The 16,429-nt window shown below is 37.8% G+C and overlaps 1 protein-coding gene across 6 annotated transcripts in view; it reads right to left on the bottom strand.

The window, feature by feature from the left end:
- LOC106886591 (chromosome unknown open reading frame, human C8orf34) overlaps positions 1-16,429 on the bottom strand; it is a 231,210-nt gene that overhangs the window by 181,771 nt on the left and 33,010 nt on the right. For 4 of the 6 annotated variants that reach the window (XR_001411693.1, XM_014939659.1, XM_014939662.1 and 1 more), the window contains exons 1-3: positions 9,298-9,441; positions 8,190-8,321; positions 251-379 (exon numbers count right to left, since the gene is read on the bottom strand). Coding sequence is in view for 5 of the 6 variants with exons in the window: in XM_014939659.1 (XP_014795145.1) it covers positions 251-379; positions 8,190-8,321; positions 9,298-9,439 (403 nt within the window). In the remaining variant the exon portion in view is untranslated. Of the gene's footprint in view, positions 1-250; positions 380-8,189; positions 8,322-9,297; positions 9,442-16,429 lie in introns of those variants that run through there. The other 2 variants (XM_014939661.1, XM_014939663.1) reach the window with 2 other exon arrangements.

Here is a 16,429-nt window from a genome sequence, read left to right as displayed (position 1 = left end):
TAGCTCCCTAAACTGGCAGAAAACTAATATAACAAAGAAGGAGGTGCAGTGAAAGCAGTTTCAGTCTCCTCTTCAGAGGAGAGCTGGTAAATTATCTCAGACATCCTGTAAACCTCATCAACAGGGATGTAACTGCTGATGTCAGTGAACTTAGTCTTCATTGAATAGAAGACCACCTTCTTGATATATACTTTGAAATTACAATTCAGGCTGCATGGTCACATTAAAAAACTAAAATCAATCAACTTACTGCGAGACAGATTCTCAAGGGCTTTTCCAAGTTTTTTGCTCTCTTGAAGAATATGATTTAGTTCATCAAAATCATGGTTCTCCGGTTTTGTCCTCCAATCCCATTTAGGATGCTCTATTGACCTTGGCACTAAATATACACAGATATATAGATGAAGTTTAGAGTTGGTAGTTCAGACTCATATAGCAGAAAAAAAGCTGCACAATGAGTTTACAAGCTCAAGTACCTTGAGTGGAAATTGCTTAACTATCCTCCTATTTTAACAGCTGGAAATATTTTCTTTGGTCAATGTGAAGTAAAAATGAAAACATCTATGAACAAATGCAGAGTTGGGATGATTCTTGTGACAGAGTTAATTGGTAGACAGGAATTATTAATATTAACAATTAGAAATAATAAAAATAATGCAATAACAGAAAAAGGTAATAAAAATATCGCGTGTGAAGGTACTTCATTTACATCAAAACAGAATTGTGTGTCCTAAGGGCCAGGAAAAATGGAAAAAATGGAAATAAGTACTTTAGTCTTTGCTAGTCATTTTATCAAAAAGGAAAAAGAAATATTTTAGATAAAGCTTTTATAACAACATGTATATACATTTTTAAAAAAAAATATCATACAGCGTACATAACAGTTCATAAAAACAGTGAAACAAAATATGTCCCTATTGTTTATGTTGTACCTTTATTCCAATACTTTAAGAAACTCAATCTTTGGGAAGCACAGTCCTAAGTGTACAGTCCCCTACTCGTTATCTATTACCAAACCCTTTGATTTAATTTTAAGGTAACAGTTTCTCCGTGGCTAAGCTAACTTCACCTACAATGTCAGGGAAGAAGAGAAGGAGTTTCTGAGACGTAGGACCCACAATGAACAGAGCTGCATTGATCAATGTGAACATTGTGAACAATTTGTAGAAATGGAAACAAAAATGATGCTGCCTCTAGAACTGGAATTCTGAACTAAGCAATCTGTTGCCTTCACCACCAAATGCAATTGTTGGGTTCACTCCAAACACAGCATTATCGTGCTGAGAACTGGTGTGAAGATGATGATGTCTTCCCAACAGAAAGGTCCAGTTGCATTTATCAATGGTTGCTAACTACTTGCACCTAAAAATAAATTCAAAACCAAAGCCTACAATGTCCTATATATCCTGGCCAGCTTTGAAATATTTATTTACTATTTTGACAGTTGTCAACTAATTTATGCTTACAAACTTCATTTCCATGACATGCTAAGAAGGAAAGTTGTAGACTCCTACAGATCACGCAAAAAAAAGTGGTACCTTATGATCATTTGGAATTTCAGAGTTCTTTTACAAAGGAAATTTTTTACATGAGGAAATTACGGTCTGACTTTGAGTTCTGGTAGCTATTAGAAAACGTGTCAAATAACTGTTACTATTTAAATTGGCCTTATTGCTGACTGCCCACTGTGTGAATATAGGAACTGCTCCACTTCGGATCAACTCTACGTGGGAAAGTTGAAGTTAAGTCAACAGTCATCTTTTCTATGTAAAGAGGTGGGAAAATGGTATGTTTAAGTCCCTCTGTCACATAGAATGTGATTCCATCTCCCGTAGACATAAACCAAGCCATCTTCAAACTTGACACCTATACAGAGTCTGACAAGCCAGAGTGTAGTCTGATCTTTAACACCCACTCAGGAACCTGGGTAAGCAGTAGGGAAGTGAATAAATTAGACTGCAATTACAGCCATTGTCAAAGACAGAAGACAAAAGAGACATTTAAAGGACCTACAGAGATAAAAGTAGGAGGAAAGAGACACAGGAAGCCTCAATAAGGAGAAGGGAAGAGAGGGGCAAGTTGGAGTGTCAGAGTCCAGTTCTGTTTTGTGTTCAAAAAAGACATGTATTTCCTTCTGGGGACAATGGAAATAAATCACTATGGTGATTCCTAGTGAACAGACACAGGCCTTAAGGTATTAGAGTATGAATAGACTCTACTCAGAGGGACATCTTGTAACTTTTGTTGATACTTTTAAATGCCAATCATTAAATTTATAATTCCTGGTTTAGGAACCAGGAATTATAGGAACGTTCATTAAAAGTTATCTAAACTTTTGTGTGATGAAAAATTTCCTCCATTCATAGACCTTAGTATAATTAATGTTTATTTAAGAGCACAACTTTGGTATTTATTTTTTTTTCTTATTTACAGATCAAAAACTATTCCACCTAGTATTTCTTTCTAAACTTTTACTAACTGCAAAGATAAATATTTAGCAAACTAGAGAAGAAATTCCATAATAAGGTCTATTTTCACTCACCTTTGCTTTACATTGAGGTCCCATTCTCCTTTACTGCCTGCTTTTTCAGCCATCTCCTCCCTTCAGTGTACCAACACTATGTTCTACAGCATCACTCACTCTAGCCTACTAGCAGTTTGACAGAGTTTTCTTTCCACATTTATAAAGAACTCACCACACCACAGAAAACTTGTGGTATTACCAAAATACAGACAATCATTTTATATCATAAAAGCATGTACAGAGATGAACCAAGCGTAGAGCTTCCGGGTTGCAGAAAATTTCGACAGACTGGAATTTGATACCAGGTCTATTTGAAACAAACCAAATTTTTCAAAACGCCAAAGAACAGAATTTTTGTGAAAACATATGATTTTATGATGGGTCAGAAGCTAGCTGAAACCAAAATAAGTTCTACTCAACAGCTGTGGAGCTTCCAGGACCATCAACTGCCAAGTATGTGGACCAATCCACATCAGGAAAATGAGAGTATCAAGACTATCCTTGGAAAATAGGACACCTTGCTCCTGAGAAAATGATCTGGTCCCTCCTTTCAGAGAAATGTCCCACAAACACAGGAAGCCTGGACTGGGTCTCACTAGATGGATGGTGGGAAACCAGTCAAAAACATGACGGAAATTTGCTCTCCATGCTGGTGTACAAGAGCCTGTGTTTCAGTGAACCGTTCTGTACTTCAGTGAAAATGTATCAAACCAGAAATGCTGCCATGGAATATTTCTGATTTTCAATACAATTTGTTTCAACAATGAGTTTGGCTCACTTTACTGAACCAAAACTGAAAGGTAAGTTAAGCAAAATTAGAACTGACTGAATTTTTTTTTACTTCTAGAGAAGACATAGTTCTTCTTACTTACTTCATTACATCATGTGACACCTGTCTCTCCTTTCAAGGTTCATCTTCTGCTTGCTTACAAATGTTCTGAAACTATAAATTTGTATCTTCTCAACTATAGGATCAACAAGCACTGGCCATTTGCAAATGGATGGTTTTGTATGAAGCATGCAGACCACATGAGCCTCCCTTGAGATCTTTCAAATACATGATCTTCTGCTGTATGTAGGAAGCCCATCATGTATCATTTCTATGATTCTATTTCCATGCATATGTCACTACAGATGGAGTAAAATCCTTTCATAATATTCTGACCTTCCTCTTTATTATGCTCACTCATATTCCCCAAAATCATCATATCAGTAATTTTAAATCCAAAATACATGATCTTCTGCTGTATGTATGAAGCCCATCATGTATCATTTCTATGATTCTATTTCCATGCATATGTCACTACAGATGGAGTAAAATCCTTTCATAATATTCTGACCTTCCTCTTTATTATGCTCACTCATATTCCCCAAAATCATCATATCAGTAATTTTAAATCCCTCATCATATTACCTGCCTCAACCTCATCTCTGTTATTTGAGAGATTTATATAACACTTTCTCATGAAATCATTTGCCTACAATTCAGAAAATTTATTACTTCTACATCATAGCACCTGTACAGAAATATTTAGTTTTTTCTTTTTATGGAGCTGAGATTTCCCCATCTCATCTTAGAATACTGCAAAGCCAGCCTTTCCAATATTTCTGGAGATCATCTAGTCCAACTCCCCTGCTGAAAATGCCAGGCTTTCCAGTATTTCTAATTTTTGGGTGGCACACTCCCCTAACAATTGCACATCAGATTCATTCACCGGTGTGTTATAAATCCTGTCTGAAATCAGCAGACCTTTATTTTCTACTGGACGATGGTACAAGATCAGTACTGGTTTTACCTACATATACCTGTCTTTTCAAGACATGATTTGCAGACAGAAATTTTTGGGTGGCACACTCCCCTAACAATTGCACATCAGATTCATTCACCGGTGTGTTATAAATCCTGTCTGAAATCAGCAGACCTTTATTTTCTACTGGACAATGGTACAAGATCAGTACTAGTTTTACCTACATATATGTGTCTTTTCAAGACACGATTTGCAGACATAATCAGACCAGCTGCTCACTAAATCCTACATTTCATCAACACATTGTATGACCATCTTACATCTCAGAGAACACAAATACATGTGTTATTATTGAGCATAATATTATTCATGTATTTAAATCTTGCAGGAGCATTCAGATTAGAATTCTTTGATAATACAGCCAAACCAGTTTACACAGTACTTGGGTATTATAAGGCTAAGAGAACGATGGCTTACAATCCTAGACTGACCAAGAGCAATTAGAAGTACATAATACTGTAAATTGTAAATGGGATATGGTGAGAATGATGAACTGAAGCAAAATGAAAAGATGATGTGTGACCTGATTTAATGTGGCGGGGGTGAAGAGATCAATCTACTTTGTCTAAAAGCAGATAGCTGGGAAGCAAGAAGTCTGTCTGTTCTTCAAACACAGAGCACGATCATCTATACACTTCATTAAATATATTTTTATATACCCACGCACGCACGCACCAGGAGCCCTAGCTTCAAGCCTCTTCCTTGACAGACAACAGCAGCAGCTTCTGCTTAATTATGTTCTTTCACACATCAAACAAGAGGTCGGATCCCTTAGATACCAGGGTCTCTTGTTTCTGGGTTTCTTGCAGTTGCAGCCAAGAGGAGGTACTGGAGGAATCTTTCCAGTAAAAAAGTTGAATGCATAAAAAAAAAAAGAGGTATCTGTGCAGGAATAACATGCACACTGCAGTCAACATCAGATCTGCTGCAGGAAAAAACTATTTCCCAATTAAATAATTCTCCTGATGTTTCCAAAGATTCCTATGAAATGATAATTATCAGTTCTGAATAAACTTACAAGTTCAGGATCGCTTGAACAAGACCGTTATAAGACAAAGCTGTTACAACAGAACATATGACAGATGATGACTCCATTAAATTTTGGGGTTGTTTTGCCAGTTTTGAGGGACTTTTAGGTTGGGGAGTGGGGAGACTGTTTGTTTGTTTTAAACCCAAATCTGAGAGTAAATCTTTAGGTCTCAGCAGGCCCAAACATTCTGTTTCTCAGATGAGTTCTTACTACCTCTTTGGAGAGGCTTTGAAGAAACAAAAAAAAAGTATGACACCCAAAAAAGTTTGAGGCACAAAACAAATGGAATATGCTTTTCACACCTAAACAGAGTAATAAATGGCTTGTGAACATGCTTGCTTGCTGCTGATCTGGGTGGTTCAAGGGGCATACGATACCCACTGATTTTGGCATAAATCCAGTAAAAAAGTGTCAAAACCACATCAGTATTAATTTGGTTGTTGGCAGAAAATAAGAGAAGCAAGATGTGGCTGGTAAAAAGGCACATGGTTGAAAGCAACCCCTGTGATAGGCATTAAAAATAAAAGTAATTCAAATACACAAGGTATTTTCAAAGAGTTGCAGAGAAAAATATTTGCAGAGGTAAGTCATGAAAATTATAGGAGAAATCAAAGCCTAAACCAGTGGGATGGACAAAAAAATAGGAAAGGGTGTGAACAGGAAAGCACGGAATCAGAGGATAATTAGGCTGGAAAGGACCTCTTCACATCTTCTAGTCCAACCTGCTGCTCCAAACTGGCCTGCTGAAGGCAGACTGCTCCGACTATCCAGTTGAGTTTTGAGTATCTCCCAGGATGGAAATTCCACAGCCTCTCTGGACAACACGTTCCAGTGTTTGACCACCCTACAGTATATTTTCTGTTGTCTGTTGTCCTTTGCTTCTATCTTCTATCATGTCTATCACATGCTCAAGCCCTCTCATCATCTTGGTGGACCTCCACTGGACTTGCTGCAGTACATCATCGTCTATCATGATACACTCCAGACACCATCTCCAAAGTGCAAAGTAAACACTGCTGGCTACACTCTTGCTAATCATAGAATGGTTTGGGTTGGAAGGGACCTTAAAGATCATCCAGTTCCAACCCCTCTGCCCTGGGCAGGGACACCTCCCACCAGACCAGGTTGCTCCAAGCCCCATCCAGCCTGGCCTTGAACCCCTCCAGGGATGGGGCAGCCACAGCTTCTCTGGGCAACCTGTTCCAGTGCCTCACCACCCTCACAGGAAAGATGTTCTTCCGGAATCTCATCTCAATCTCCCCTCTTTCAGTTTAAAACCATTCCCCCTCATCCTATGACTCTCCTCCCTGATCCAGAGTCCCTCCCCAGCTCTCCTGTAGGCCCCTTTAGGGACTGGAGCTCATCTTCACTGCTACAAGAGTCTACATCCAGAGCTGGTTCATAGTCAAGTTCTTTTCCATTAGCACCCCAGGTCTTTTTCTGCAAAGCTACTTTCTAGCCATTCAGACCACAGTTTGTACTATTGCTCAGGGTGATTCCACCCAAGATGCAGGATTTTGCATTTGCCTGTATTGAACTTCATGAGGTTACTCTCAGCCCATTCCTCACTCCTGTTGAGGTGACTCTAAATAGCAGCCATGCTACCCAAAATACCAACAACAGAGACACGTGCTCCATTTCCAGAAAAAAATAATCCATAAATCTTGCTAAGACAATACAGTCCTGAGAAAAGCTGTGCTATGGGATACAGCTACCTGTGCAGCTATTTTTTACTTGTTACAGTTACTTCTTCTCAATCAAAAAGGTTTCATAACTATACAAGACTGTTACTTACCCAAAATCACAGTGTATCTATTGAATAAATCTATTGTGATTTACTTTACCCATTGCTGTGCTATGTTTTGACCTACTGAGGCCACTGGGAGATTTTTCTTTGACTCCTCTGAAGTCTAGACTTCTCTATCTTGCTTTTAGAGGAAAGACAACAAACCTTCTACTGCAGCATCCTATATATCTCTGTTCTCATCTGGTCCACCTGATCACACTCTGAGTTATTAAAAAGATTTGGCTATTATAAAAATTTCAAAAAGCTACAACAGTCAACAGAAGAATGTATAATTGTGCAATTTATTTTGGAGAACAAATCTTGTCTACACACTTGTGTATGTGTCTACCTATATATACATATGTAAGTTTATTACAGATATATTTATTCATGTAAAAAAATCCATTAAAAATCAAGCTTAAAACCTAAATTTCTTCAACAGCCAGTACACAGGAAGCACTATACTTCATTAAGGCTTAGTGTCTCTGTTTTTACTACTTCTGTTTTACAGGTCATTGACAATATTCTCTTCAGTCACTCTAATTCTATTCTGCCTTTTCTTTCAGCGTACATTTAGACTCCTTCAGCAACTCTCAGAGTAGTAAACGTGTTCTGCTGACACTGTCCCCAGATCTTGAACTTTCTGAATTCATACTTTTGCATTATCTGACCCACTGAAAAAAAATAATCTGTTATTAGGACCAATACAAACAGAACAGATTTTACACATGCAAAATGGCAATGCAAACTAAAACGTCAAATCATCTGAATCTGAACACAGAATTGTGCATGACACCCAGATATTCTTCTATTTTTTTATCTATCTACAATTCTATTCTATCTATAGATGACAACACAGGGTATTATTAGTCATAATTGAAGTGAAAGTAAAGCAAGAATCGAACTCTTTAACATATATATATGTAGATAGTCATTTCAACTGCTCATAGTTTGCTTTTCACTTTAATCCAAATTCAACAGAATGATACATTATGGGTTTGGAAGTATGGAGAAATTAACAATGTATTGAAGCTCTCTTACATGACTTGGACTCCGGTGATGGTGGAGAAATGTTGGACACGGCAAGGTCGCTCTTTGACTTTTTAGGCTTTTTTGCATTTACCTGCCAAGGTTTATCATAACTTCTAAAATCTCTCCTTGTTCCTTTATTTTCTGTTAAAAGAATCGAATCAGGCAATTATAACATTCGTAGGGTCATTTTACAAAGACATAATAAACTATTAATCCAGAAAAAACAAGAACTATCAGTCCAAAGCAAAGTCAGTTCTTTTTATTCTCCTATATCTGATTTATGTTAAATTTCATATATTTCTTCCATTTCCTAAACATCAAAATTTAGAAATTCATTAATATGTTTTTCATTAAAAACATAACATCCTATTTTTTGTTATGAAAAAGTCCTTAACCTCTATTTATTCTCTTACATGTTTGCCTGTGCTTAAAACTTTACATTTGATATAAATCAAAAGTTGATATGACAGGCAACTAACATTTTGACTACTGGTAACTATTTGAGATCTATTATAGTCTGAAACAGATCATCAGTCAGTTTTTAAATACAAAACCAACATTCTAATAGTAGCTCATACCAGAATATCAAAGCTAAAATTTCTACTTTAGAATCAGAGGAGATATTATTTCAGAATTTTTTTTATGCTTCTGAAGATCTACAATCATAAATTATTCACACTGGAGTTCATAAAGTAGTAATAAGTGTTGGAATGACGGGTTGTTAAAAAATGTGTGTTATTAAAGAAAATACCTCGACAGAGGCTAATTTCAGGCACAAACACACCATGGGAGAGAAAAGGAAAAAAAGCAAAGCAAAAGGAAAAGCAAAGAGGACAGCAGGGGAATCCAGGGACCCTCATATGCACCTTCTTTTTCATTGAGCCAGAATTGTTTCCACCCTGTAACTCTGACCCATACTCCCATGATACGTACGTAGGTTGAGCTGACAGCCAACTATATATTAAATTCAGTATCTCCTGGATTAACAGGATTTACTGTGCATGCTCAAAACCACAGGGTAGTACCTGTTCAGTAGATAAACGTGCATTTTGAAAACCATGGATGAAAGTTTGGGCAGATTATACTGGAGACTAGCCCTTTCCAGCACAGAACATACCTGATGTTTCACTCTCTGCCCAAAGGGCAGCAGAGCCAGACAACGTTCTCTGAAGCTGACTGCGGTTCCCCTGTTTGGACTGAAGATGATCAATTAGAAATGGAATTGGCTGGTCGGGTGTCTCTGTTATCAGCTTGGTCATCAACTCCTTTAGAAAATTAAAACAAAACAAAAAATTAGTGGGATATTCCACCTGAACTAATCGTGCATTTCCCAAAAGTAAAGGAGCATTTCTAAAAGAGAAACCTGTTTTCAACTTTGAAGAAAACAGCTGGAAACACCCATCTCCTCAAACTACTGATGGCTTTGCCCTATGAAGTGTTAATGTCTGAGGTGCTCTTAGTGTATGTGGTCATTTGCCAACTGGAATTTATATTAAACAATCTGACCTCCGCTATTTGCTCAAGTTTACCCCAAACAATCAGAATACCATTCATTTAACCAGTCAGAACAAGCACATTTTCAGACCACTGAGTATCTCTGCTCTGACCCACACATTCAAGTTTCTTCACGTTGGAAATTGCTGTATCAGGAAGGTCGGTGCATTTTTGATCTCACCCAGAGATGGAACCACAACCTGGTTAGAAAACTCATTCATATCTGGGAATGCCAGGGTCTGATAAAACAGGCTGACATTTTTAAAGCAACTCCTCTAAAATATTACTGTATAGACATGAGTAAGTATTTTATTACACTGCTGCAGACACGGATACAAACCCAATGACAACAGGAAACCACTTCCTATGCCATTGATACTATTTAATTGCTGTTATACACCCTGGCCTTGCAGGGCCAAAGGAAGAGAAGCACTTTCCATAATGCTGCTGAGGTTCTTCCTGGCTCCCCCCACATAAATCACAGATTAGGAAACCAGAAATAAGATATATCTCTGTACTGGGCATGTGCCTTGAGAGGAACTCAATGACTAAAGTAGGAGGTGACCCTGAAATCCCCATAGTTCTACAGGAAATCTGTGGCTGCCACTGCAAAACAAAAAAGCTCCACAGAAGTAAGAAAGTTACAGGAAAATACAACAAAAAAAAACTTGCTAAGTTATTAAGTGCATTTATTCTCTCTTCATCTATCCCCAAGTATAAATCTTACCATAATTTCCACACACTTAAGTCTATGTCCACTTCGACATTTCCACACAAGTTCATTTAATAAATAATTTTTCAAATACTGGTAGTTATTTGGTATTACCATCAGTTAATTGTGTACTAACTACTTAATAGGTAATAGACCAAATAACAGTAAACATGAATAACAGCATGCAGGATTATTAAGACACAGGAAATTATCGTTGTCCACTCCAAGCCTTTCCATTCTTTCATTCAAGTGGTGGTATAAAGAATCAGGGATAAGTGAAAATCAAACAGAAACAAGCTTTTCATTTCAGAAGGCAAAATTTAACTTCAGAAAACAAAAAGGAGAAAACATGCCCTGCCTCATGTCTTTGTGAAGACATGATGATCTGTGACATGGCTTTTGAAAACTACCTTCAGGGACATCGTCCTCACCCAAAAAAAAGTATGGCTTTTGAAAACTACCTTCAGGGACATCCCCTCCCCAAAAAAGCGTCTTTGGTTTTGAAATGGAACTCCACAGGGAGAAATTCTGCTACTTACTAATCTTAGAAATTGTAAAGCTACGGAGTGTATCTCCATCTAGACTGTCTCTCACCAAGGTAGGAGAAACCCTCCGATATACTTCATACAAGAAAAATCCAGAAATTGGAGTAATTCATATTTTGGTTGCTTGGCAACACTCTAAGAGCAAACCTTTCTTTTTTTCCCTGCCAAAATGAGGAATCAGTGACAAGTGGAAAGATGTAAGCTTGTGCTTGTAACGGACCACAATAGCTGTAGGAGTCCCACTGCACAGGATTCTATCACCAAAGGAAGAGTGTCAACCTGTGATAGCTGACTTGTAATTTAAATCATTTCTCTGAATTGTGGTTTGAAAATGATTTTTCTGTCTTAGATTAATAAAAACAAGATGATGAGAACTGAGCTGCATGCACTGATACTATTAATTTTTTTAATTACTGAGATACATGCACTGATACTACTAATTTTTTAAAGACATGGGTGACAATCTATTAATAATACACTATAAAATTAATTAAAAAATAATACAGAGATGAAAAATTTTATAATGCCTACGTGTCAATATAAGACAAATGCTACCTGGTTGTTGCCATCACTAACTTGCTTGTCACAGGAAGAAATGGTCTTTAATTAACATAAACAGACCTAATAAAATGAAACTGATTATAGGATTCTTTACCTTATTCTGAGACGCAGCAATAACACTAAAGAACATAATTTTACAAAGTACCAAAAAAAAGAAAGTGCTATTCCACAGTGATGTGAAATTCACTCCTATTCAAAAGGACCACTTTTTTATCTAATGATAACATAAAATCATAGAATAGTTTGGGTTGGAAGGGACCTTGAAAGGTCATCTACTTCAACCCCTCTGCAATAAGCAGGGACATCTTCAACTAGATCAGGTTGCTCAAAGACCCTTCCAACCTGACCTTGAATGTTGCCAGGGATGGGGATCCACCACCTCTTTGGGTAACCTGAGCCAGTGTTTCACCACACTCATTGTAAAATATTTCTTCCTTATATCTAGTCTGAATCTACCCTCTTTTATTTTAGAACCATTACTTCTTGTCCTATCACAACAGGCCCTGCTAAAAAGTCTGTTCCCATCTTTCTTATAAGCCCCCTTTAAGTACTGAAAAGCCACAATAAGGTCTCCCCAGAGCCTTCTCTTCTCCAGGCTGAATAACCCCAACTCTCTCAGCCTATCTTCATAGGAGAGGCGCTTCAGGTCGATGATAATTTTTGTGGCTCTCCTCTGGACCTTCTCCAACACGTCCATGTCCTTCCTGTGCTAAGCATTCCAGAGCTGGACACAGAGTTCCAGGTGGGGTCTCACCAGAGTGGAGTAGAGGGGTAAAATCACCCCCATCGCGCTGCTGGTCACGCTGCTGGGGATGCAGCCCAGGATGCAGTTGGCTTTCTGGGCCACCAGCGCACACTGCCAGCTCACGTCCAGCTTTTCATCCACCAGTGCCCCCAAATCCTTCTTGGCAGGGCTGTTCTCAATCTCTTTATGCCCCAGCCTTGATACTGGGGGTTGCCCCAACCCAGGTGCAGGACCCTGCACTTGGTCTTGTTGAACCTCATGAGGTTCACACGGGCCCACGTCTCAAGCTTGTCCAGGTCCCTTCTGGATGGCATCGCACCCCTCAGGTGTGTGAACTGCACCACTCAGCTTGGTGTCATCTGCAAATTAATTGAGAGTGCATTCAATCCCACCGTCTGTCACTGATGAAAGTATTAAACAGTACTGGTCCCAGTATGGACCCCTGAGGGACAGCACTTGTCACCGATTTCCATCTGGACAGTGAGCTGTTGACCACTCCTGTCTGGATGTGACTATCCAACCAATTCCTCTGAACAGTCCAGCCATCAAATCCACATCTCTCTAATTTAGAGAGAAGGATGTTGTGGAGACAGTGTCAAAGGCCTATTAGTAATAAGGCCTGAGTGATGTAGAGATCTGTGCTGTTCCAGAGCATAATCAGTTCTATTCTGTGATAGCAATTAGAAAAGTTAAAAGAACTAGAGATACAAGCTACTTTTATCTATCTAGACTAACGAATTAGTTGTACCAATCCTGTACACCTAAAGCAAAAAAGAAGTAACATTGCTGGAATCCTCATAAACTGAAAATAGTACGCAGATCAAAAAAAATACTACTTATTTGAGTAATAAGCCTCAAACTGATTTGCCGCAAGCGCTTTCAGAGGTGTCATTAAAAGTAAATACAACTTCAAATAGCACAAAGGTGACTCAGATTATGAAGCTGGCCATTTAAAGAAGAGATAGTGCTTTACTATGAGTATTCTGTTGCAAAAGTATAATGAACAAGCTCTTAGGAATTTGCTTCTCAAGCTGCTCCAAGCAAGGTGTGAAAGTGGTCTCTAACTTACCACAGCTGGGTTCCCAAAACGGGCAGAATTTGCAAAGAACATCTCCATGCCAACCAGCGATAACAAAAGCTGTGATAATAGTTTCAGATGTATTCTCTGAGTAAATCCCCATTCACATACAGGAGGTGTTATCTCCTTCCATATCCTCCTGCCACACACACTGTCAGAGATTCCAGAAGTAGGATCAAAACTCCATGATCCCCACCACCTTTGCCCTCCTACCGAATTCTGTCACCCAGTCCATCAAGGGACATAACTCCATCTGCTCAGGCCCCCCTTCAAGCTCAAGCTTCCTTTGAGCCTCTTGTCATCCCCAACAAATTGGCAATTACAAGGAAATACATCACCTGTCTGTGTTGTGTTGCTTGGCCATGCCATGGGGTGGAGGGCTGGGAGGGGCAAGAGGAAAAAAACAAACCAACCAAAAATGACCCAAGAAAAAAAGTAAAAAATGTCACACAGGCAATAATTTTACCTAGTGAGCACTCAGCTCATTTTTTAAGTAAAAACATATACTTGCCTGCAGGTGAAAAGACATTACCCCAGATAGACATTCCTTATCTGTATTCTCATCTAGCACCATTCCTTAGTAAGAGAAAACCTATCATAAACTTCTGATTAAATTACCCAAAGTTTATTTCATGTTCTCATCTGTTGCTTGGATGACATCTTCATAGACAGCAGGAATAGCATACTACATGGTAGTCTAAATATACTCTTACGAGTTTTAAATGTTTCAAAAAAAAGATGACAAAAGTGAAGGTATTAAATAAGAAAAAGCAAAGTGTACAACAAGTTACAAAAATAAAATTCCTTTTTGGTGAGCAGCAGTCTGATCTGACTCACAATGTGCTAAGTAGGCAAGGTTTCACAAGAAAAAGAAAAGAAAAAAGACCAACTAGTCTCAATGAAGCCGCCTCTGCATTAACAGCAGAATAAAAATGGTACAAGATCATTGAAACTGAGATCCATTTCCTGATGAAAAATTCAACAGATAAGTTTCATCTATGCATAAGAACAAAAATGTAAGATACTTATATACCTCTTAAAAATATTAACTATACTTTTTTGCCTTTCTAACCCAAATTTCTAAGTTTTCTATTTATTCCCAATGTCACCTAATTTAAATAAGAAAAAGTAAAGGAAACTTGTCTATCTTTAAAACATGTTCATCTGTAGGAAACCATTCTTCTGTAATGGTATCTTCATGTGCTTTTACATTCACTAGTTTTATTAACTATGCAAGATGGACTGTTTTAAAAGAAACTTGCAAAAGTTCATCTGCGGATATTTCCAAGAGAGAGATTCATGCACATATTGATAAGACTGCAAAAGATCTTGCAAAAACCAGGTCTAAGCTAGCTACTTAATAAATTAATTCTTTATAAAGAGAATAACCTTTCACTATTGTGCTGTCCTGAGGTGCTCTATTAGTTATTCAATGCAGCCTCAAATTTTAATTTCTTTGTGACTGTCCATGCATTTAATACAAATGAAACAGTCTTCACAGTCTATTAATCATAGGCCCAATTACAAGAAAGCTCTAATTAGCTATGTCTGAACGTAACTATCAGGTTATTAAGTTAATTAAGAGACATTCTATCTTGCCCTGTTATTGATAACATTACACAACAATTAGAGGTTTTGTCTTTAACTGTATAGACTTCTACAGACTATGGCAGAGCGTGCACAGATTTTTGCTGTATTATGCTCCCATTTCATGGTTTAAATTAGATGTTTAAAGTAGGTAGAGTGAATTTCCCTCAAAAGATATATCTATCTCTCTCTCCCCTGACCAAAGAGACAAAGTGGCTTAGTTTAAACTACAAGGTTTTGATGGGATGCAGTTCCAAATTAAGACAATTATATACAGCACTCTCTAGACCCCCTTGACTTCTCCATTGGCAAGATCACCATTGATATTGGATCTTGCCAATGAAGAAGTCAAGGGGGCCTAGAGAGCTCCCAGTTGACCAGCCAGTGCACAGCCAGTTAAGATGACAATTGCTCTCCAGGCTCCACTGCCTGTATTGTCTACATATCCATAGACTACAATGGCATTTAGACACTTAGAAGACAGGCAGACATCTACATTTATGTTTTTTAATCACTTCATGAGGCCAAACCAAAAATGATATAAAATTGAGTGAAAACTTGTGGAAGGAACGTAAGTGTAATAAACTTTTTAGTAATTGACACAGTTTTTCTTTAGAAAATCTGACCAAAAAATCAAGAAAATGAAAAAATAAATTTAAAAGGTATGCTTCAACATTATTCTTACTGGCTAAAATAAAAGTCTTCAATTCTTAAATGAGAGCAGAAAGGTAAAGAGCACTAGTTCTGCCACAAAAGATTATTTTCTTTGGAAACGAAGGAAAAATACCAGCGTTCTTCTTTCAGAAAATAGCTGGGCTTTAAATCTTCTCGAGCAATTCAGAACTAAAAGAAGAAAATCACATTACAAACTATAATCAAAATGGTCTTCAACATATTTAAGTGCTCCTGAAATTATCATGTCTCCCTATGAAAGAAATTATTCAAAACAAAGCAAATCTCCACATAAACACAATTCACATGCCTGCCCCATACTAGTTGTTTCAAACTAACCAAGGTAGAAAAACCCTTGAGAGGAAACCTCTATAGGATTAATATTCCTATTCAGCTTGTTTATGAAAATATTCAGACTTTCACCTGGAATTCACTAAAAAATTTCCACCAATTCTTTCTTTGTTCAAAGCCTCAAGACCACTCTTTCCCACCATTTCAGCAGGCTGCGCAGCTGAATTTAGTGTCACAAAACTGCAGTTTGACACACACTACACAAAGAAATTCCTTTAGATGTACAACTAAAGAGGAAGCACCAAGCTGATAGGGTGGCCCTGATATTATGGTGCAAACAAAATTCCCCTGAAGGTGGAACCGGTGACGAAATGTACAATCTGGGTTTAGTAGCATAGGTAACATTTTCAGACTCAGACTGTTATCATTCTAAGTCTCAAAATGTTTTTTTTTTTTTCACATCTTAAATCAGGTTGGTAACCCTCTGATACCGCAAATCAGGACACCTCTGTGTCATCTAATGAGATTAATAAGAGGGAGTTGGAAAACAAACATAATTGAATA

Source organism: Calidris pugnax, unplaced genomic scaffold (genome assembly GCF_001431845.1).
Source record: "Calidris pugnax isolate Ruff unplaced genomic scaffold, ASM143184v1 scaffold5, whole genome shotgun sequence".
NCBI classification, from domain to species: domain Eukaryota; kingdom Metazoa; phylum Chordata; class Aves; order Charadriiformes; family Scolopacidae; genus Calidris; species Calidris pugnax.
The sequence above is the reverse complement of the archived record's forward strand: the minus strand, read 5'-3'. Positions and strand labels throughout refer to the sequence as shown.